The sequence below is a fragment of the Phalacrocorax aristotelis genome, chromosome 23 (assembly GCF_949628215.1).
Source record: "Phalacrocorax aristotelis chromosome 23, bGulAri2.1, whole genome shotgun sequence".
NCBI classification, from domain to species: Eukaryota; Metazoa; Chordata; class Aves; order Suliformes; family Phalacrocoracidae; genus Phalacrocorax; species Phalacrocorax aristotelis.
The window spans coordinates 423696-445713 of record NC_134298.1 but is presented as its reverse complement, the minus strand read 5'-3'; the positions used below and the strand labels follow the sequence as shown (position 1 = coordinate 445713).

General features: G+C 47.6%; 1 protein-coding gene and 1 pseudogene across 1 annotated transcript; one reads left to right on the top strand and one right to left on the bottom strand.

Moving 5' to 3' along the window:
* The first annotated feature begins 942 nt into the window (after positions 1-942).
* LOC142068093 (olfactory receptor 6C1-like) lies at positions 943-1840 on the top strand (annotated as a pseudogene).
* A 5249-nt stretch (positions 1841-7089) lies between these two features.
* On the bottom strand, positions 7090-20226 carry LOC142067750 (von Willebrand factor A domain-containing protein 5A-like). Its single transcript, XM_075116688.1, has 17 exons — positions 20163-20226; positions 16133-16380; positions 15798-16020; positions 14299-14441; positions 14052-14166; positions 13758-13885; positions 13525-13613; positions 13157-13301; positions 12655-12737; positions 12071-12185; positions 11732-11896; positions 11339-11442; positions 10890-11071; positions 10519-10710; positions 9182-9405; positions 8742-8865; positions 7090-8565 (listed from the first exon to the last, which is right to left on the bottom strand). Exons 1-17 carry the CDS (start codon positions 20203-20205, stop codon positions 8486-8488), a joined length of 2403 nt encoding a protein of 800 aa, XP_074972789.1. The 5' UTR covers positions 20206-20226; the 3' UTR covers positions 7090-8485.
* Positions 20227-22018: the final 1792 nt, after the last annotated feature.

The following is a 22018-nucleotide window of genomic DNA, read 5'->3' as shown; positions in this document are numbered from 1 at the left end:
GTCTTTTGTTTTGTTTAAGGGATAGTTATAGGCAATCCAGGACACCAATTCTCATGAAATCAAAGTATCTACCCTACCATGAGATGAATCATGTACTACAAATGCCTTTTATAATCCATTGCTGAAAACTGGTTTCTATATGATTTGGTCATGTAGCTCTCTACAAGAAAAGATGCTTGAAGGTAGATGAGCAGGCTCTTATCTTCTGCTTGTTTCTGGAGATAGAAATGGCTTTGAATGGCTCCTCAGCAAATGCAGGGGCTAATCATCATGTTCATTTAATAAGGGAAGAATTTCCTTTCTGAAATTCCTAGATACTAGTAGTATGATTTAGCACCTTATTTTTTTTGCAAGGTAGAGTTGTGTAAGATGAATTTAACTAAGAATCTGACACCAAGGGCAAGGAGTATTGTTAGGTTTAGTTAAAGCTTGGTAGTGGAGTCTTTCATAAAGGCTATCTATGTTCAATCAAGTGATGGTCCTTTTCATAGCTACCCTTGGGTGTGCTTATATGTTATATCAGAATCACCCACCATAAAACTCCATTCCTTTAACTGTCCAGTGTCCCCCCCGCATGTCCCATTTTATTTTAACTGTTTATTTAGGTTCCGAAGATCAGATACAGAAGGATAAGGAAGGATCACTGCTTCATACTCAAGAGCTTCTTCTACACTATGGATTCCTTTCACTTTACATGCTTAGCACTGAGTTTGAGTATTACTCAGAAAGGCAGTGTAGATTTCATCTTAGAAACCAGTGGGGACGGGTAGTAGGCAATTCAGAGTGGTGATATTACTGACCTTCATGACTCCTCTTCTTTGGAAGAACACCCGGTAAAAGAGTTGGAGACTCTCACTCAATACTTTTGGGGTTGTTTTTTTTTGTGTGCTGTGCTATTATCTTCCCTCAGAACTTTTTTACCTGTTTAAAGATAAGCTACATATGGAGAATCAAACAACAGTGATTGAGTTCATCCTCTTGGGTGTTGCGGATGATGATCTATGTGTTCTTTACCATCCTGTTACTCGCCTACATTTGACTTTAACAGCTAGTGTTCTCGTCATCACCATCACCCTGATAAACCATCCTTTTCAGAATCCCATGCACATCTTCCTCAGGAACCTCTCCATCTTAGAGATTGGCTTTCCACCACTGTCATCCCCAAAGCATTGGCCAACCTGTCTTTAGGCAAGAAACCAATTTCTTTAAGGGGTTGTCTCACTTACGCTTTTCTCTACTTCATGCTAGGTACCACTGAGTTTCTTCTGTTAGCTGTAATGTCCTTTGACAAGCATGTGGCCATCTGCAAACCTCTACACTATGTGACCATTATGAATTCACAAGTCTGCAGCCTGCTGTTCATCACTGCCTGGATTGGTGGGGCTGTGCTCATTTTTTCTCCATCAGTGGTATATTTCCAGATGCCATTCTGTGGCTCAAACATCAGTAATCTTTTTTTTTCTATGATAGTACATGAATAATTGAGCTAAAATGCAGAAGCAGCAAGGTCCTAGAGCACATGATTTTCATCTTAGTATTGTTCACCCTATTGGGTAGCCTGGCTTAGGCAGACCTCTGTGGCTGGAGACAGAAAGCCTTTTCCATCTGTGCCTCTTACGTCACTGTGGTGCCTATGGTGTATGGCAGCTGCATCTTCATGTACCTCACATCCACCCAGATCAACAGACTGGACCTCAGCAAGGTGGTGACCATCTTGAACACTGTGGTATCTCCTCTGCTCGATCCATTCATCTGTAGCTTGAGGAGCGCACAGTTTAAGTAGGCCTTAAGGGAGAGCATCAAATGGAATCTAGTTATTTCTAAACACCCAGAAATTTGAGGTTGTGATGAATGTGGATGCAATGGAGAATGTGAAAGAAAATAATTTAATAACATTCCTGCCTCTCCATAGACATCCATCCATCCATTCACATACCTATTCCTACACATCCATCCATCCATCCATCCATCCATCCATCCATCCATCCATCCATCCACCCATCCACCTTCAAACAATTTTCAATAAGCTTACTGAAACCTGAACTATGCTTTCTGCTCTTTCTCCTCCCTTTTTCTTCCCACAAGATTTCTGGTTTTCTTTTCTCCATGTGGCTAGGCCAGAAATCACTCTCTAACTGGGTAGTCCAAGTCTTCATGAATAAATTCATACATATTCTGCCTATCTAATACATATTCATTCTATTCTACATAGGCTGCATAATGGCATTAAGTTACTCTTCTTGGCTCTGCTTCAGATTCTTCTGCACATGCCTTCCTCTCTTTGGGGGTCCTTTACGGATTAAGTAACCTAACCCTTTTTATCCATATATGGTGTGTGTCACCTAAGGACAATTCAAGGCTATTTTCTCATGCCAACTCTCCTTTTTCTTCCAAAAGGAATGCTTGTCCTTGATTAAATGGATAATGCTGATGGCAAAGATAACCTCTCCCTAAGCTTAGGTTAAATATTAAGACATTTAACAATGCTTGAACAAAAAGAAAGGAGTCTATATTCATGCTAATTAAACACAGAAAACACCTCTTCTTTCCAAGGGAGGTTGTGTTACATGGTATGCTGGTTTTGGCTGAGAAGGGGTTAATTCTCTTCACTGTGGTGCCTGTGGTGGTCTGGGACCTTTCCGGCTTCCTGCGCTCTGCCACATGGGCAGGGGGCTGGGAGGGGTGGGGCCACGGCTGGGGCAGCTGACCCTGACTGGCCAAAGGCACGTTCATTTCATACCATGTGACACCATGACCAGTATATTAAAGGGGGCAGTTGTGGCTCAGGGGCTGGTGGTGTTGGGTTGGTGGGTGGTGAGTGGCTGTGTTGCGTGCGGTTTGTTTTGGTGGTTCATCCCCCTTCCTCCCCCCCCCACCTCCCCCGGGTTTCACACCTCTCGTTGTTTTCCTTTCCATAGGATTTTTGTTGTTGCTGTTTTATTTTAATTATTACACTGTTCTTATCCTAACCCACGAGGTTGGAATAGATGATCCCTGAGGTTCCTTCCAACCTGTGAGTCTGTGATTCTGTGGTCTGGCTGCTAGCCAAGGTCAAGCCCTATGGAAAATTCATCATATTTTAACAATGGTTACTCTTCCACACCTACAATTTTTATGGTGATTGGACAGTTGAATCTCATGCTTAAGATTAGATCGTATTTACCCCATACGCCAGGATGGTTACAGCATCCAGAAATCCCCCAAAATAATAACGCAAAGTTGATTTTCTACCCCAGAACCTCTTAATGGCTTCCTGGACTTCCTTGTTTCTCAAGGTGTATGTGAGGGGATTTGCCATTGGAATCACAATTGTATAGAAGGTGGAGAACACTTTATTTGGCAGGTGGTAATACATACATGATCGCAAGGATCCCACAGAAAGTCATGATGACAATGAGGGGAGATGAACAAGTAGAAATGGCTTTCTGCAGCCCCATTGGGGCCACAGGAAGTCAAACTCAGCATCAATACAATGATCACCAAGGTGACTGCCAAGCCAGTAGTTCAGAAAAGATCTGCCAGCCCTGGAATAATATTCTGGTTCATTATAGCTGTATAATGAAGAGGATTACAGATAGCTAAATGGTGATCACAAAATATCATGGCTGATAGAAGATGTTCAGTTCCTCCCAAAGAGCCAAACACACAACTGCAGTACAGTCCCTGAAAGAGAGACTTTTTTCTCTGTAAGAAAATTGGTTAATATCCTAGGAACAATATTGGTTGTATAGCAGATCTCAAGAATGAAAGATTACCCAAGAAAAAATAAATGGTGATGTGGAGGCTTCAGTCCACACATACAGTAAGAGTGTTCCCAGAAACAACTACAAGACAAAAGAGCAAGTGCAACAGAGGGAGTCATCTCTGATGAAAAACCCTGTGGACTGAATTCTGTCACAGAAGTTCTATTCCTTGGGTCAGCATGCAGAACAGATCTAGAGGACAGAGGCTCGGTCATACAAATGAAAACTCTAGGAACATGTGAAGGATTACTGCACTGATTCCACTCCAGCCTTGGAAAGAGTTTGACAGTAAGAAAACTAGATTTACCTTCTTCACTAAGGTGGAATTACAGTGTCACAGAATCACTAATAATTAAGTTGGAAGGGAACTCAAGGTCATCTTATCCAATCTCCCCCTGCTCAAGCAGGGTCAGGTAGAACATGTTCCAAAACTGTGTCTAGATGGGTTTTGAATACTTCCACAGATGGAAACTCCACAACATCTCTGGGCAATCCATTCCACAGTTCGACCACCCTATAGTAAAACTGCTTTTTGTTGTGTTCATCAGGTCACTGTAAAAAAGGTAGTACTCTATTTTTATTATTATTATATTATTTTTTTTTGTAAGGCAACCACTAAACTCAAAGGTCATATTCCTGAAACTCCCTTACTGATGTTTGCTTGCATTTCATTTGCCCTTTCTCCCTCCCCTTGACATCGACAAGCAGACTAACCAGGGGCTTGTCTCAGGATGGACATTCATATCTGATTTTCCATCTTTACAGATTTTTTAGGGTTTGGAAAGTTGGCTTAAAGGAGTTCAACTGCAATGATTCTGCCTGTAGATGTGGTTTTCATTTGCAACCACACAGAGTTATCAGAACTGCTGAAAAATGTCAAAATTTTCTTTATTGTTACTCCATTCAGGACAATACCTCAGCATGTATAATTTGAGAATATTTTGATAAAGAAGAAATCAGTCACTCTCAAAGTGATGCTGGAAGTCAAACCTACAAACACCTTTTTTTTTCCCCTGTAGAACTAGCAATATAGAGCATACCTAGATTCATGTCTTTGGTGGTGAACAGAGACAGAGTTCAGAGTAAGTAATTTTTTCATTAATTTCACTTTTTTCATTAATTTTTAAATTTCAATATGAGTGTAGCATACTGAAAACACTTAAGAAAGCAATAAAAAAAGATGCATCTGTCACCACTTCATAGGTTAGCCAGGTTTCACTTGCCTTTATTCGAGAAAGTTACATTTAACTTCAGCTTATTGTGTGTCTTTTATTTCGAAAGAACAGCATTTCCTGAATGTCCCACACTAGCAGCATCACAATGGTATGGTCATGTGCATGCCTAGGTCACCTATCTCCACCTGCAGTTTCCCTCCAAACAGTAGAAAGCATTGGAGATGGGAATTTGGATGTCAGCGCTACCAGAACCTGATGAAGAGAATATGACTAGAAAATAAGCCTCCACCTCTGGCTACAGGGGCAGTGGTATCAAGTGAGACATGAAGGATACAGGAGGCATCTCATGTCACCAGGAAGTCCCTTGAACGTTGAGGAAAAAGTAACCAAGTGCTGCTTGAGCATGTGAGTGCCAATCTTAGAGCACACATAGAGGTATACAGGGTGTTCTTACAGCATAAAGAAATCAAAAGTTGGATGTATGCAGGGAAGGCACAGTTGACTTGTGGTAATTGCCTGGCATTTATTGAAGGAATCATCATGCAGTCATTTGTCAGCTGGCACTCTTCTTGACATTCAGCAGGGATTTCCTGGGCTTCCTTGTAAAACCCTTTGTTTCTGAAAGACCCTGGCTTCTTTTTATTATAGAGTTTGAAAGAAGATGTAGCTCAGAAGTCCTCATCAGAGAATAATGCACATCTTCAATAAAACTGGAAGTAATTTTGATACTGAGGAACCTTTCTTGTTTTCCTCCTTCCCTCCTTCTCAATGCACTTTTCATTTCTGAGGTCCTGGTTCAGCTGATAGGCAAAAACATGACAAGGGAATTAAGGAGTTCTACATTCAGGAAAGAAAGCAAGGATGTTTGATGATAATTGAAAGTATTTCTGGTTCATTCTTACTGCCTAGATAAGACTGATATCAAAAACAGAGTGCAGAAATCAACCCAGTATTATGGAGTCTATTCTCCTTGCATTTGAGTATCTTCCTGAACAATGGGTTTCCTTTTCTTGTTTTTCCCCATCATTTACAGGGTTACTGTGAGTGGAAACATCCTGATAACTGCTCTAGTTGGAACTGATCAGCACCTTTACACACCAATGTACTTTGTCTAGGGAAGCTGTCATCCTCGGAGACTGATTATGCCTCCACCATCCTGCCTAGGACGCTGGCCAGCTTCCTGACAGGGGGTGGGAGAATGTCTGCTAGTGGCTGCCTTGCACAAATGTTCTTCTGGAATGTTACCTTCCAGCAGCAATGTCTTGTGATTGATATTTGGCAATAGGTAAGCCATTGTTTAAACAGACCAGATGAACTACAAGTCCTGACTCTGACTTGAATCTGTTTCCTGGTTTTATGGCTATTGCTATAATTACATCACTGGCATCTACACTAACTCTAGTCTTGTGAAACACCACCTGGAGTACCGCATCCAGCTTTGAGGTCCCCGGTAAAAGAAAGGCATGAACTTACTAGAGTGGGTTCACAAGAGGGCCACATAAATGATCTGAGGGGTGGAACACCTCTCCTATGAAAAAGGCTGAGACAGTTGGGGTTGTTCAGCCTGGAGGAAAGAATGATCTGTAGAGACCTTATTGCAGCTATTCAATATATAAAGGGGGCTTATAAAAGAGAGTGACATTTTTCCAGGGCCTGTAGTGACAGGACAAGGGAGAAGAGTTTTAAACTGAAAGACAGTAGCTTAAATTGGATGTAAGGAAGACATTTTTTTACAAATGGTGGTGAGGCACTGTAACAGGTTGCCCAGAGATGTTGTGGATGTCCCTTCCTTTTAAGTGTTCAAAGTCAGGTTGGACAGAGCTTTCAGGAACTTGATTTAGTGAAAGATGTCCCTGCCCATGGGAGGGGTGTTGAACCAGAATCACAGACTCACAGGTTGGAAGGGACCTCAGGGATCATCTAGTCCAACCTTTCTAGGAAGACCACAGTCTAGACAAGATGGCCCAGCACCCTGTCCAGACAACTGCTGAAGGTGTCCAACATGGCCGAGTCAACCACTGTGAAAAATTTTCCTCTCGATGCCCATGCAGCAATTCTCTCACGCCTCTTCCTCAACAGGACAGGGTAGAAAAATAAATTAAAAAGCTTGTGGGTCAGGAAAAAGACAGGGAGATTGCTTAGCAATTACTGTCATGGGCAAAACAGACTTGGCTTGGGGAATGTTAATATAATTTATTGACAATTAAAAATAAAGTAAGATGGTGAGAAACAAAGATAAAAAACTAGAACACCCTCCACCCAGGTCCCCTTCTTCCCAGGCTCAACTTCACTCCTTCACTCCTGACTCTTCCTCTACCCCCCACCCCGCCATTTGTACAGGCAGGGTGGAGGCTAGGGGACTATGGTCAATACATAGCAGTTTCTTTCTGGTGCTCCTTCCTCCTCACTCTTTTTTTCTGCTCCAGCATGGGTCCTCTCCATGGGCTGCAATTCCTTTAGCAAACATCCATCCGCTCCAGCACAGGGTCTACAGTAAGATACCTCCTCCTCCTCCTCTCCCTCTTACCTTGGCGTTTGCACTGTTGTTCTCCCTCCTTTTTTTCCCTCCTGCTTTGCCTGTGCGGCATTTTTTACCTTTTCTTAAATATGCTTTTACAGGGGTGCCACCATATTTGCTGATTGGCTCAGCTTTGGCCAGCAGTGGGTCTGTTTTGGAACTGTCTGTGACTGGGATGGGGCAATCTCTTCCCACAGAGGTCACCCCTGCAGCCTCACCACTGCCAAAAGCTTGCCATGTAATCTCAATACACTTGAAAATCCTAGAACATCATAATGGTCTATCATAATGATAAAGACATCCATATTTAGGCAGCTGAATCCCATGCCACATGGTATTCCATTCACACTCCAGCTGTCACCTCAGAAAATCAGTCCTTTATTATCCTGCCCCTCCTATCTGGCAGGTGTTTCAGATACCTCAGAACAGCTGAAATGGCACTGGGCACCTACAGTAGGCACTGCAGTGATGCAATGAAATCCACCCCTTTATTTGACAAACCCTCCTTTAAACAAACAAACAAACAAAGTCCTCTAGCTTGTGAGGATGAGTGAATCAATGCCTGCAAAACCAAATAAAATTTGTCTTACATGTCTATGAAAAACAGAAAGGTACATAGGCAGGCAGGTAGGGAGGGAAATAGCTCGCTAGCTAAAGAGACAGGCAGACAAACAGATTCATGAAGAAGGTGTTTTTCTCTAGTATCTGAACAGCATTTTTCTCCTTGAGATCTGATATTTTGAGCAGATGACTATTTGAGTAAACCTCAGAGAAAAGCAGAATGTGGGAAAATGAAGCAAAGTTTAGTATATGTATTTAGGGTTATTTTTCAGAACCCAGTGGAAACTCTCATAATATGGTAGAGAGCAAATGTGTGAACAAGCCAGCTGAGGTGGGTTGGCCCCAGAAAACAACTAAGCACCCACTGAGCCAGTCCCACAAGGGCATGATGCTAATGGTATGTGATACATCGCTTTGGCCATTTCGGGTCAGCTATCCTGGCTGTGTTCCCACCCAGCTTCTTGCGCACCCCAGGTAGTGGGGTAAGTTCAAATCCTGAAGATGCTGGGATCCACAAAGCAGCCTAGCAGGGAATTTGCTGCCTCCAGACATTCATCCAGCTGGACCTCTGCAAGCAGGGAGAAAAAGTAGAGGGGGCCCACAACTCAGTAAGGGAATTGTGTATTGACAGTCTCATAGACTGCTGTACAGGAGCACTGGGAAAGAGGAACGTGGGTCAATGGGTGTCGGCTGTGGATTTGCGGGGAAAGGCCCAAAGCGTGACTCCTCCCAGCCAAATCTTACCAGCTTGGTCTCGCAGCCACCTACAAGCTTTGGCCTGCAGAAGCTCTGACCAAGATACTTTCCATTTATACTGGTGCAACCAGGCTAACGCCAAGACTGTGGCCCAGGCAGTTGGCTGCACATCCTGTGGGGGAAAACAAGACAATCAAGGGGAAGAAATAAAAAAATCAGACCTAAAGCAGCACAGGGACAAAGTAAAACCTCCACACATACACATAAACTCTCTAAGCTTCTGAAATCCTCAAAATCAGAAAGTTCCCAGGTACCTCTGCTGATTCCACCCTCACCCTCCATGGCCCACTTCGACGAGCGGAGAAGCTCTAATCCAGACTGTTTTGATCTCTTCCTCTCGGTTCAGCTCAGAAGCTCAGACTGGACACTTGGAGCAGGGGAAGGTTCAGCTCATGATGGTGCCCCACTTGTGCCCTTGACCTGCTTACCTCACTGGGCCTTTGCCCCTCAACATCAGCCTTGCTGAGCCCCAAGGCAGAGGCCAGGGCTGTGGTGAGGGCCCAGGAGCCATTTGCTTTCTGGAGTGCCACCACCACCCTGAGCCTGGAGAAGTCACACAGCCTTGTTGACAGTGGTGAAATTGTCCAGTCCCAACTGCTGTTAAATGCTGGTGCATCTTCCATCACCTGCTCTTCAGGAGAAGGCTCCCGCTCTGGAATACAGAAACATTCACACAGCTTATATGAGATAGGCAATGGCTAGTAACCTTAAATTCTGCCTTCTCCAGGCATACCTAACTGTTCTCCATCCTCTCTGGACTTCCCAGTTTTTCCTAGTCCTCCACAAGCATTCTGAACTTTTTCCAGACCTCCCAGAGCATCCTCAGATCTTCCCAGTCCCTCATAAGTATCCTAAAATCTGTCCTATATGTTCTAGTTTACCCAGCACATGTAATTCTCTCTGAACATCCTTAATTCTGCCCATGAGCTTCCTTAATGTTACTCCTCCCCGCCACTTCTGCAATTATGGTTCATGTTCACCACTGAGGCCCCCACAGGGGTCCTTCTCCATCATCCATTCAAACCCACCAGCCTCAGCATCAGCTTTTCCTTTCCACATTCCAAGATGTAAGAGTTCATTAGAGCTACAGCAGCACTGCGTCACAACAGAGTGAAGCTGAGGAGGGTCAAGCACAGCCCATGGTCATTTTTATCCCAGGCATGGCTCAGTTCTGGGGCAGATTTAAGAGCTTTTATGGGCAGAAAAAGAAGCACTCAGGCACGGAGTAGTTGAGGCAGGACTAAGGGTCATTTAAGGCTGGCCTAAAGGTACACAGAGGTTGAAAGGGACCTCTGGAAGTCATCTCATCCAAATCCCAATTCAAAGCAGGTGTCATTAGAACAGCTCACTCAGGTACCTGTGTAGTCAAGTCTTGAATAACTCTAAGGGTAGAGATTCCACCAGTTTTTTATTATCCATTTGCTTTAAAGGAAAATAAATTTCCCTCATACCCATTCAGCATTTCCCATGTTCCAAATTGTGTCTGTTGCCTCTTATCCTAATGCTGTGCACTTCCAAGAAAGTGTGAGAAACTGAAGTGTTTGTGTATGGAGTTAAGGATAGTTGGAAAAAGGGAAGTATTAAGGAATTTGATTCTTGGTTTCCAGCCCAGAGTTGAGATGTAGGAGTTTGCTTTGTCTGTCACTCCATCCATCCCCAGCACAATGACAATAAGGAAGTCTGGTGAGAAGATAAATGCTGAAAGGAGGGTTCAACCCTAGTCCAGAACATTTTGAGAATGCTCAGCTAAGAAGGTCCTCCTTACCGCTATAGGATGCTGAAAACTGGGTGAGTGCCTCAGTGTCAGGGGCTTTGCGACCAAGCATCTCAAGGCAGAACTGGCACTTCTGGACCATCCAAAACTTGGTGGACTTGAACCACACAGGCCTGAAGCCACGCAACCAGAGCAGCTGGCAGGGAACCAGGTTGCAAGAGGGAAAGAAAAACATGGCAGATTCTGGAGGCAAAGAATATGGGGAGAGAGGCAGGGAGATGGGGGTTAGACTCATGGGTATTAGAGATAGGCAAAAGGCTGGTCAGGCCCACAGGATAGGGTGCTGCTGGTGGTGAGGAGGCATCAGACCAATAAGTCCTGCTTTCTCCTCCCAGTCCTATCCCCACTGTTTCTGGCCTTACCATGCTGCCAGGCATCCCTCTGTTTCATGCTTACTGCCACGCTGGCTGTGAAGGGGGACGGAATCCCCAGGCTGATGCTGGACTTAACTTCACTGTGCTGGACGTCCTTCTCTGCCCTGCTGGTCCTCTCCCAGGCCAGTTTCCACAGTAGGTGCATCATGGCCATGCGGTGCACAGGCAGCCTGCAGGGGCAGGGAGTTAGTCCTTGGTTCCACCTCGGGGAGTGGCATGGGACACGTGGAGCAAAGAGAGGGGGCACTGGGGTAATGGTCACCCAGGTCCTCTCCCAAGCTCAGGGCAGAGGGGACAAGGAGACAGCACTGGATGCCCAGCTTCTCTTCCCGCCTCAGGCTACAGTGGGAAGGATGCAAGCAAATGACACCTGCTGTCCCTCCTCCAGACTTTGCCAATGCCACCCTGCCTTGTGGGCAAGTGTGTTATCCTCTCACCTGTTGTTTGATGATGGGGACAGTGAGAACCTGAGTGTGTAACTGAAGGACTGGCTGCCCACGTGGTACTGGAGGGTGACGGCTCCCTCACCCACTGCTGGATCCTGGTGATGCAAAGGAAAGAGTCAGACAGAAATGTTCATGTGCAGGGCACAGGCAGCCTGGCTATCTAGGTTCCCACCCTGCTCTACTGAGGTAGAAGATGTCCATGGTTGGAACAGAAGCAGTGGTGTCTCTGGGGGAAAGAAGAGGGTTCGCAGAGCACTGATCATGGTCTCTCTCAGGTCTAGTGGAGGTGAAGGACTCTTAGTGCTGGGAAGGTGAAACAGGGAGTAGGTCCTTTACCTTCAGAAAGCCCTGCCCCAGTGCATATGGTTCCTGGATCACTCTCACCTGTGCTTGCCCATGGATCTGGGCATAGCTGGAGCTCTTATGTCCCTGGAAGATCATCTCAGGAGCTTTTCTGATCATTGACACCTCCAGGCCAGGTGGAAGGTCCCAATGTAGTGAGATCCCACTTGCCAGAGGCTGCATAGCCCGCTGCAGGCATTTCACTGCCTGGTGAGGGGAAGCGGAGAGCGCAGACAACTTGGGTTCCCTCCCAGTTCTGGGCGGAGGGGAAGTTGGAGGGGGTCTCTTGAGTTAGAGTAGATGGTGGTATTTGAATTGCCTTGCATGTCTAGGAGAGCCATGGGATGTACTGAATAGAGCAGAGGGGTACCTGGTCATTACCTCGGATGCCATGTCCATCTTAGAGTGGATGCACACGCATTCTCCTTTGGTCTCCAGGGCCATGGCCTGGGAAAGGTTGAAGCTGTCACATCTGCCGGTAGGGAAACAGAAACACCTGTATGGGAAAAGAGGGGGAGGTTAGAGATGGAACAAAGGTGAGAGGCACAAAGGACAGGAGTGGTGCAAAGGACAAAGTCTGGAGAGGTAAGAATGCTTCTAATCGTAGAAATGAAACTGACTCAGAGTTTTCTTATCCACTCTGGGGTGAGAGAAATTGCCTGCTGGAAAGGGAGAGCATGAGAATGGGTTTTGGGCCTGCCTAGAACATGGAGGTATTTCAGGGTGAGGGGGAAGAGGAAAAGTGCTGAGAAGAGCAGGGAAAGATTGGGAGAGGAGGCTCGATAGATGAAGAGTATAGGCAGTCTTAGTGAGGTAAGGAAAGTGTGTGTGTGTAGGTTGTTGCTGATGTTCCATTGAGATGAAGAGGGCAGACTAGGATCTGGAGAATGTTTCAAGGAGAGTCAGGGGGAGAGGAAGGTTGTGAATTAGCATGTTAGGGGACAGGAACAGGGCTCCCCCATTACCGGTCGTGGTCCCGGTAACGGTAGACCTCAGCCATGACAGCTTCCTCTTCACTAGAGATCTTCCTTTGGATGAAGATGAAAAGCTGAGGGAGAGAGGAGGGGAAACAAAGATTGCCAGGGCTGGGCACCCCCGTAAAGGAAAGACACCTTCCTAAAACGCAGGAAGCCTTCCCAGTTTGTTCCCTTACCCTCTTGCACCCACTGTCCTTGAAACAGGAAAAGAGATCGTGTGTCTCCTTTCATTAACACCAGGACAACTCTTAGCACAAAGGGGCAACCCCAGAAGGAAGATCCACCTTCCCCAAGTGCAGGCAAATTCCAGAGAAGCCCTCCCACGCTGCCGATCCCAAAGGTGGTGTCACTTTCTGCCATGAGGACACCCCTCCACATGCCAACTCCCAGTGCAAACAGCAGCAGAATATCTCACCCTGAGCCCTGAAGGCTACCTTTACCCCATTGTTTACACCCATTCCTCTCCCCATAACCCTTTGGCCCCTGGTACCTGGCGGGCACGCCCATGAAGGAGAGGAGTGCTGTAGATAGACCTTAGGAGGCCCAACAGATCACAGCCCCCCAGATCAGGGCAGATGGAGGAGATGCGCCCCACTGCGTTGTCCATGCTTTCCTGTGTGTATTCCACACTCTGCCTGTGGGAGGGCACCCAGATTATCAGAAGGGGGAGAACCCTAGAAAAGCCCTACCTCATTACCAGTGCTACAGAAGCACCCTGAAAGAGGATTTACCCTCTCATTGCCCCCAACATATCCTGCCCCATAACTGCCCTCCAGCAAGATCTCATGACATAGGTTCACTTAGAAAAGTCATACTCTACTTACCCCTTGGCCCTGCCCCATCATCACCCCGACTCACGGATAGAAGGCTTTGAACGTGGCCCCAAAACTGTAGATGTTGAAGTAACAGCCCAGAGGCAAACTCTTGAGGAGGAAGAGAAGTGTGTTCTGGGGACAGATGGAGGGATAGACAGAGCTCAGATGGGGAAGTTCAGCAGAACATCTGCCCACATGAAGCATCTTGCCTCTCTCCCCACCATCTGGGCATGACCAGTGTGGAAAATTCCCTCTGAAGACCTCCTCCAGTGGTACCTGTGCATCCCGGAAGAGGCTGCGGTCCATGAGAAAGAGGAATTCCCCAAGCTGGCCTGGACTGGGTGCCACCTTAGGAATGCTGGGTGTCAGCGTCACCATCACCACAGGGTCCCCCAGCAGAGAGCCTGGAGTGTGTGGGGAGAAACAAGGAGGATTTTTAGGTTGGAGTCCCCTTCCCCATCTCTTTGCTTTTGTCATCCACATAGCCCCCAGTTCTAAACTATTGCCTGAAATCCCCCCTGCCTCCCTGACACCCTCTCCCTCATGCCCACTTCCACCCTCCTCACTCACCAGGTGGGGCTTTGGGATCGCTCCTCTCTGCCACAGCGCTGAGAGTGTGAGAACCTCTGTAATACACCAGCAATTTCAGATCAGTCTGCAACCAGGGTGGCAATTTCAAGGAGACCTGAGGACAAGTAGGGTGTGAGGAGGAAAGAGAACCAACTAAAAGGACTGAGGAGCCCTAAGGAGTGTCAGCAGGCTGCAGACCCTTCCGTCCTCTGCCCCTTTGAGGCTCTAGCATCTGGGAGGGCCGTACCTCAGCAGACGTCTGATCTGGAGCTGTGTATTGCAGAGGGGTGTGGCTGCTGTTAATGTTTATATGGGACACACCATGGGCTGACTTCAGACAGATGCTGAAGTGCAGCTTTTCGGACGACTCCTCCTTAGAAGACAACAAGCCTGCAGCGAGAAAGAGGTGTGAGAAGGTGAAAGAAGAGACCCTAGGGCAGCGGACAGCTACGTCTGTCATCACTAGCGGGGAAGTGTGGCATCTGAGACATCCCTCACTGTGGTGCTTAGTGGGGGGTGGGGGGGTAGGGGTGAGTATGTAGACTCACATTGTGGTTTGTATAGGGATCTGTGTGGATCTCTTGCTGTGGGATGGACGGGGAGACCCGTGCGTGGAATGATTACTGGGGGTGAAATTATTGAGGATGAAATTACTGAGGCTAAAGTTATATCCACATTTCATAAAAGTTAACTTCCAGAGTGGAATGTGATTGGCACGCTGGAAATTGGTTCAGTGATTGTTCCCTAAGCAACATCACCTGCACTCTTAGATGTTGGCAACACTGAGGGTGCTTGGTGTACTAGTTCTAAGAGAGATAATTGGAGGAGGGAGCGGAGCAAAGGCTCCATGGCCAAAGTCATCCATAAATCACTGGAGATCTGAGAACTAGATGGAACCATGAAGCCATTCCCTGACCAGCACCATACAATCATGCTCTGTGGACGAACTTTGGTCATTATAATACCAAAACACATGCCTCCATCCAAAAGTTACCCACCTCCAAAGCACGACCACCCCTCACTGAGCATGTGCTCTGAATTTCTCTTAGTCTATACCTTTAAATCGAAGCAAGGAATTTCTACACCAATCAGTAACAAAAGTAGGTATGACTAGAGTCACTCAAGCTCCACCTAAACTTAAAATAGTATAAAATGACCTAAAGAGAGAGGGACGTTAGGGAAGATACCATCACAGACCACTGGGATCAGATGACAGGCTGAACCTCTCTTCCCCCCCATAGGGACCATTGGGTAAGACTCGAACACTTGGTTATACTGAATGGACACTGGGAAGTTTAGAGAACAAACCTGTCATTTTGTGGTTTGTGTTTCAGCGCTTTATACTTGCATGTCATTTGCAGACAGTGCATTTATCACCAGCAATCTGATAAGAACCTGTATTTCTGTTGCTTCAGTAAACTGCACTATTGGTGAACCTGGCTGTGAGAGTCATTAGGCATAACTAGGCTAATAGTGAGCATCCTGTTAGTGAATACCTTGCAACTGAATTGGGTATCACTCAGAATCTAAGCCCAGCCTCCCCCAGGCCCCTCTGACACCTGAGGGCCAGCTGGACCACAAGGGGGTTTATTTTCTGCCAAATTTCTTCACCTATTAATGCAACACCATGGTGTCCCTGACTGTGAGATGCAACTGAGCATGTGTCCAGAGATGGGGGTCCCCCCCAGAGGGATACTGGGGAATGAAGTGTTCCTCCCTGGGGAATGCACCTGGGGGATCACTTACCAATGGGGTAAACTGGAGGGAACAGCTCGCACGGCCAGCAAAACTGGGCAGCTCCATCAGGCTGCAGTGGCAGTTCCTGGACATAGCACAGGCTGATGGCCACCTCCCTGTTAGGAGGCAGGGTCCCCAGGAAACAAGCGAAGAAAGGACCCCAAAGATCCCACTGGTCCTGCAGGTATCTTAAATTCTCCATGCCTGAAGTGGCATTGCACAGCTGCTGGGCCTGCCACAAAGGGGGAGTAATGTGTCACTGAGGTCTCCACAGGATTCCATTCACTCAACTCCACCCTTCATCCCAGTCTGTGGACTACCCCCTCCCACCCCAATCCCAGTACCTCCTCCTTCTCCCAAAGCATTGCTTCAATACGAGTGTCTCCCACGGTAGCATAGAAGGTGTGTACAACAGTGTGAGAGTCCACAGGAAAGATGAACATGGTCTCCTTAGAGACTTGCTGCGTATTGCGGAAAAACAGCTCAGACACCACATCAGCTATGAAGTCCTGGATGGTTACATTTACTGTCACAACTTCCAGCTTCACTTCAGGACAGGAAGAAAAGAACCTTATTCCCCTCTGGAATAAGCCTGAGGAAGACACAAGAGCTTTCAGACTCCCTGGTTGCACATCAAAAACTTTAAATTTGAGGTGTCTGCTTGCAGTGGGAAATGGTTGTGTGTCCAAACCTGCCACAGAAATGCCAGCTGCAGAAGCTGACAAGTAGCAATGAAAGGTCCCTGTAAGGCTGCCAACATGTTTCCCTTAGATCACAGTTCCTCATCTCTCTAGGCCCTTTTCTGTCCAACACACATGGCAGCTGTGCCCTCAGATCATCTAAATGTGCCATGCTTCATCTTAGTTCAGGCCTACCATGGCATTGAGAGGAGTCTGTCTGTCCCCCAGAACATAGCATGAGACAGTCCCACCATAGAGCTCCACACAAATGGCAGGAGGTGCCCTACACCTCCTCAAACCTCCAAACTATATCTCAGAGACAGGAGCAGGTCTAACCACCCGCTTTGAGGCCAATGCTCCAAAGAGACGAGCTCAGTTTTCTACTTAAGCAGATAAACCTCTAGTTTTGGACTACTGGAAGGGAAGGTGGGGCCTTACCAAGGGCACTTAGCATGGCATCAAAGTTAGATTCACAGGAAGTCACCTCATCTCCTCTTCACTGTCAGCAGGGGAGATGTTTCTTGCTGACCTCCCTTTCTCACCAGGCATACCTGTAGCTATGGTTTCTTTAAGGCCAACAATGTGTAGATCTGAACTTGGTTGGAAGACAGATTTGATGACCGCCCTTCCTGCTTTGACAGCAGCCCATGCAAAAGATAACCTTCTCCATACATTTGCCCTTGGTTTGAGATGAAGAGCATTTCATATTAGGGCAAGGTTTTGCATCAGTGGTGCATCAAACCTGGTGGTAAAATGCCAATGCTGGAGTAGTGTCTTAGTCAAGAATGGCATAACACTGTAGTAGGAATAGAGTGACACTTAGCAAAAGAATTTATAAGACCTTCATAGGAGTTGCTGTAATGTCCTGGAAGGGGATAGTGTAAAGAATCATAGATTCATAGAATCATAAAATCTTAGAATGGTTTAGGTTGGAAGGGACCTTCAGAGGTCACCTAGTCCAAGCCCCCTGCAGTGAGCAGGGACATCTTCAAATACATCAGGTTGCTTGGTTGCTCAGACCCCCATCCAACCTGACTGTGAGTGTTTCTAGGGATGGGGCCTCCACAACCTCTCTGGGCAACCTGTGCCAGTGTTTCACCACCCTCATCGTAAAACATTTTTTCCTTACATCCAGTCTAAATCTACTCTCCTTTAGTTTAAAACCATCACCCCTGTCCTGTCACAACAGGCCTGACTAAAGAGGTTGTCCCCATCTTTCCTATAGTCCCCTTTTAAGTACTGAAAGGCTGCAACAAGGTCTCCCTGCAGCCTTCTCTTCTGCAGGCTGAACAACGCCAACTCTCTCAGCCTGTCCTCGTAGGAGAGGTGCTCCAGCCCTCCGGTCTTTTTTGTGTCTTCCTCTGGACCTGCTCCAACAAGTCCATGTCCTTCCTGTGCTGAGGGCTCCAGAGCTGGATGCAGCATTGCAGGTGGGGTCTGACCAGAGCAGAGCAAAGGGGCAGAATCAGCTCCCTTGAGCTGCTGGCCAAGCTGCTTTTGATGCAGCCCATGATACAGTTGGCTTTCTGGGCTGCAAGCACACATTGTTGGCTCACGTCCAGCTTTTTAGCCACCAGTACCCCCAAATCCTTCTTTGTAGGGCTGCTGTCAGTCTCTTTATTTCCCGGCCTGTATTGATGCTGGAGCTTGCCCTGACCCAGGTGCAGGATGTTATACTTGGCCTTTTTGAACCTCATGAGGTTCTCACAGACCCAACTCTCCAGCTTGTCCAGGTCTCTTTGGATGACATCCCATCCTTCTGGCATGCCAACCGCACCGCTCAGCTTGGTGTCATCTGCAAACTTGCTGAGGGTGGACATGATCCCACTATGTCATTGACAAAGATATTAAATAATAGCAGTCCCAGTACAGATGACTGAGGGACACCACTCATCACTGGGCTCCATGTGGACGTCGAGCCATTGACCACTAACCTCCGGATGCAACCATCCAGCCAGTTCCTTATCCACCGAACCGTCCACCCGTAAAATCCATATCTCCCCAGCTTAGAGAGAAGGATGCTGTGGGGGATGATGTCAGCTTAGAGAGAAGGATGCTGTGGGGGATGATGTCAGAGGCCCTACAGAAGTCCAGATAGATGACATCCGTAGCTCTTCCCTTGTCCACTGACGCAGTCACTCCATCATGGAAGGCCACTAGGTGGGTCAGGCAGGACTTGCCCTTGGTGAAGCCATGCTGGCTGTCTCGGATTGCCTCCCTGTCCTCCACGTGCCTTAGCATAGCTTCTAGGAGGATCTGATCCATGATCGTCCCCGGCACAGAGGTGAGGCTGACAGGCCAGTAGTTCCCTGGGTCCTCCTTTCTACCCTTCTTAAAGATGGGCACAGTGTTTCTCTTAGGTATATATATATAGGGGTGTGTATATATATATATAAGATGGTAGAAGATGGTATAGTTCACCTGGAGGGGATGAAGCAACTCACCAATCAAACAATGAACAATGCAGTAGGTGATGACTTTGCAAACGACACCAAGTTAGGCGGGAGCGTCGATCTACTTGAGGGCAGGAAGACTCTGCAGAGGGACCTGCACAGGCTGGATCAATGGGCCGAGGCCAATTGTACGAGATTTAACAAGGCCAAGTGCCAGGTCCTGCCCTTGGGTCACACCAACCCCATGCAACGCTCCAGGCCTGGGGCAGAGTGGCCGAAAAGTGCGCGGCAGAGAAGGCCCTGGGGGTGCTGGCTGACAGCCGGCTGGGCATGAGCCAGCAGTGCCCAGGGGGCCAAGGAGGCCACCAGCCCCCGGGCTTGTGTCAGCACTGGGGTGGCCAGCAGGAGCCGGGCAGGGATGGGGCCCCTGTGCTCAGCCCTGGTGAGGCCCCACCTCGAATGCTGGGCTCAGGTTTGGGCCCCTCAGGACAAGAAGGCCCTTGAGGGGCTGGAGCGTGTCCAGAGAAGGGCAGCGGAGCTGGGGCAGGGTCTGGAGCACAAGTGTGCTGGGGAGTGGCTGAGGGAGTTGGGGGGGTTTAGCCTGGAGAAGAGGAGGCTGAGGGGAGACCTTCTCACTCTCTGCAACTACCTTAAAGGAGGCTGTAGTGAGTTGGGGGTTGGTCTCTCCTCCCAGGTCACCAGCGATAGAACGAGAGGAAATGGCTTCAAGTTGCATCAGAGGAGGTTTAGATGGGATACTAGGATACATTTCTTCACTGCAAGAGTGGTCAGGCATTGGAACAGGCTGCCCAGAGAGGAGGTAGAGTCATCATCCCTGCAGGTATTTAAAAGATGTGTAGCTGTGGCCCTTCAGGGCATGGTTTAGGAGACATGGTAGTCTTAGGTTGACAGCTGGACTTGATGATCTTAGAGGTCTTTTCCAACCTTAATGATTCTATGATTCTATGACTTAGCACTACAGTAGAGGCAATATCACAGCACTGAGGAGTGTTGCCCCCCATCCTGCAGTAGTAGCCATCTCGTCTGCATCATCCTCCCACTTCGTGATGGTTTCCCTGGAAAGCCTTCAACACTATGGGTGAGATAAATCACAATTAAAAAGCATCTTTCGCTATGCCAACCAGAAAAGTGAAGGTTACCTAGAGGCCATGCCCCTAGTTGCCAGAACATCGTGACGTGTGCCTCCCTGTCAACCACCTATGAAATCAGTTCCTTCCCACATTGCTCTGCCAGCTAAAATCTCCACTGCTCGCAGATGCACCCTTCTAGCCCCAACTCACCCCTATACATACAGCATTTAGTCAGGATGCCACTCTTCCTCATCTTGACTCTTTGGTTGAAGACAGCCTCTGTGTGGGAAAGAGCATAAAGTGACCTATGAGGACCTTGTGAAAAAAAGCGGGGCAACTCTACCTTCTCTTCCTCCAAGATATGGAGCTCCGCCCCCACCTCCCTCCATACATGGGCCAAGGTGACTCTTTGCTTCCTCACATCCCAACCCAGGATGGTTTTTGTCCCCCTCTCACCAGCCTGGTAGCAGATTACTAGAAGAGAGGCCTGGGATGGGAATTGCAGGTGTCAAAAATGTCTGTTGGTTCAATGGGGTGTGGTGCTGTATTGACATTGGTGCACGGGGAATGTGGGAACAATGATGGGTCACAGCCCGAGACATACTGTGCCTTATGAGTTTGGGCATGAGCAGTGATATGTGCACCTGGAGGACACCAATGTTGGCAGAGGAAGAAATGGGCAGAAGGATGGACAGAGAGCAGGTGAATCATGGTCTAGGAGGATGGGTGGAGGAATGTATGGGTTTGTGTGAGGAGAGTGGTGTAGACGGGTAGTTGGATAGGGAGGTATTTAGTGGCAGTGGGAGTGCATTGCAGAAAATAGCGGCCATATAGGGAACTGGGGAGGGGAATGGATGAATGAATTTTTAGTTGGGATGCATGGATGCACATCCAGGGAAGTGGGGGGCAGGAGGGTGTTGGAGTAATTGGTGACCAAATGCAGTTGTGTGGAATGTGAGGGAGAGGATGGTAGAAAGTGCCCGTTTTGTGACTGATCTGTCAATCAGGCACCTAAAACCACCAGGTCTGTGTACAGGTCAGAACTCTTCCAACACTGAATGGAGCCTTAACTCAGTTGTCAAAACACTGGACAGGAGGGCCATGTGCAGCAAGGAGCCCTAGCACAGGTGAGTGGTCCTTGCAAAGGTGAGGAAATCCAATGTACCTGTCTCCCGTAGGTCCTGTGCTATGCGTATTGGCATCATGTATCTATCTTGGAAATGACAGGACATCTAAAATGACACTAGATACCCACATCTCAACAACTACATCTCACCCCAAATTTAAATAAGAGGAGGAGCCTCTTCCTTAGCACAAGGGTAAGAGTCAGTTCAAGATTATTACACATAAATGGAGGTATTTAAAATAGGTACATTCAGATTAACTTCTAAACCCAGGCAAGGGGGTTTTCCAGATGCCACAGAAAGAGGGAGTGAGAATGGGGCAAACGAATGAGGAGTAAGGGGGATGCGAGGAGGGGTAGGCTGACGAGGGGAAGGAGGGTTGTGCATTCTCTGCTGTAGTGATCCCAAAGGGCGGACCGCTGTACGCTGAGTTAGTGATACACGTAGCAGTTAACCTGAGGATGCACAGGACTGTGCTGGTCTGCACGTACAGCTTGGCCTTCAGGCCTGTGCTGGGCTGCACAAACCCCATGGTCGCAGGATAACCTCAGCCAGCTGATTGTAACAGAGCGGCTCTGGAACATGTGCACTGTAATACGCTGCATGCTGACTGGAGGCCTGTTGGACGCTGCACAGCCCAGGGTTCCCAGCATCTGAGCAGATGTAAGATTATCTATGCTATTCTCTCTTTCTTTATAGGGTCAGCTCTAAAAAATGACGTTTCAAATAGTACTTTGCAGAATCGGAGTGTCTTTCTTACTGGGGTCGTAGTGAACTAGCACCTCCTGGGGCAAAACATTTGGTGCAGCCAGTGGATGCCAGTGAGAAATACTTTTCTGGAGAAAGGCTAATGAGGAAGATACAGACTGAGAGCCTGGCTGGCTCCCGCACTCAGCCATGGGGAGCTGTGTCACAAGAAACTTGGCCCAGATGGTCTTCCCA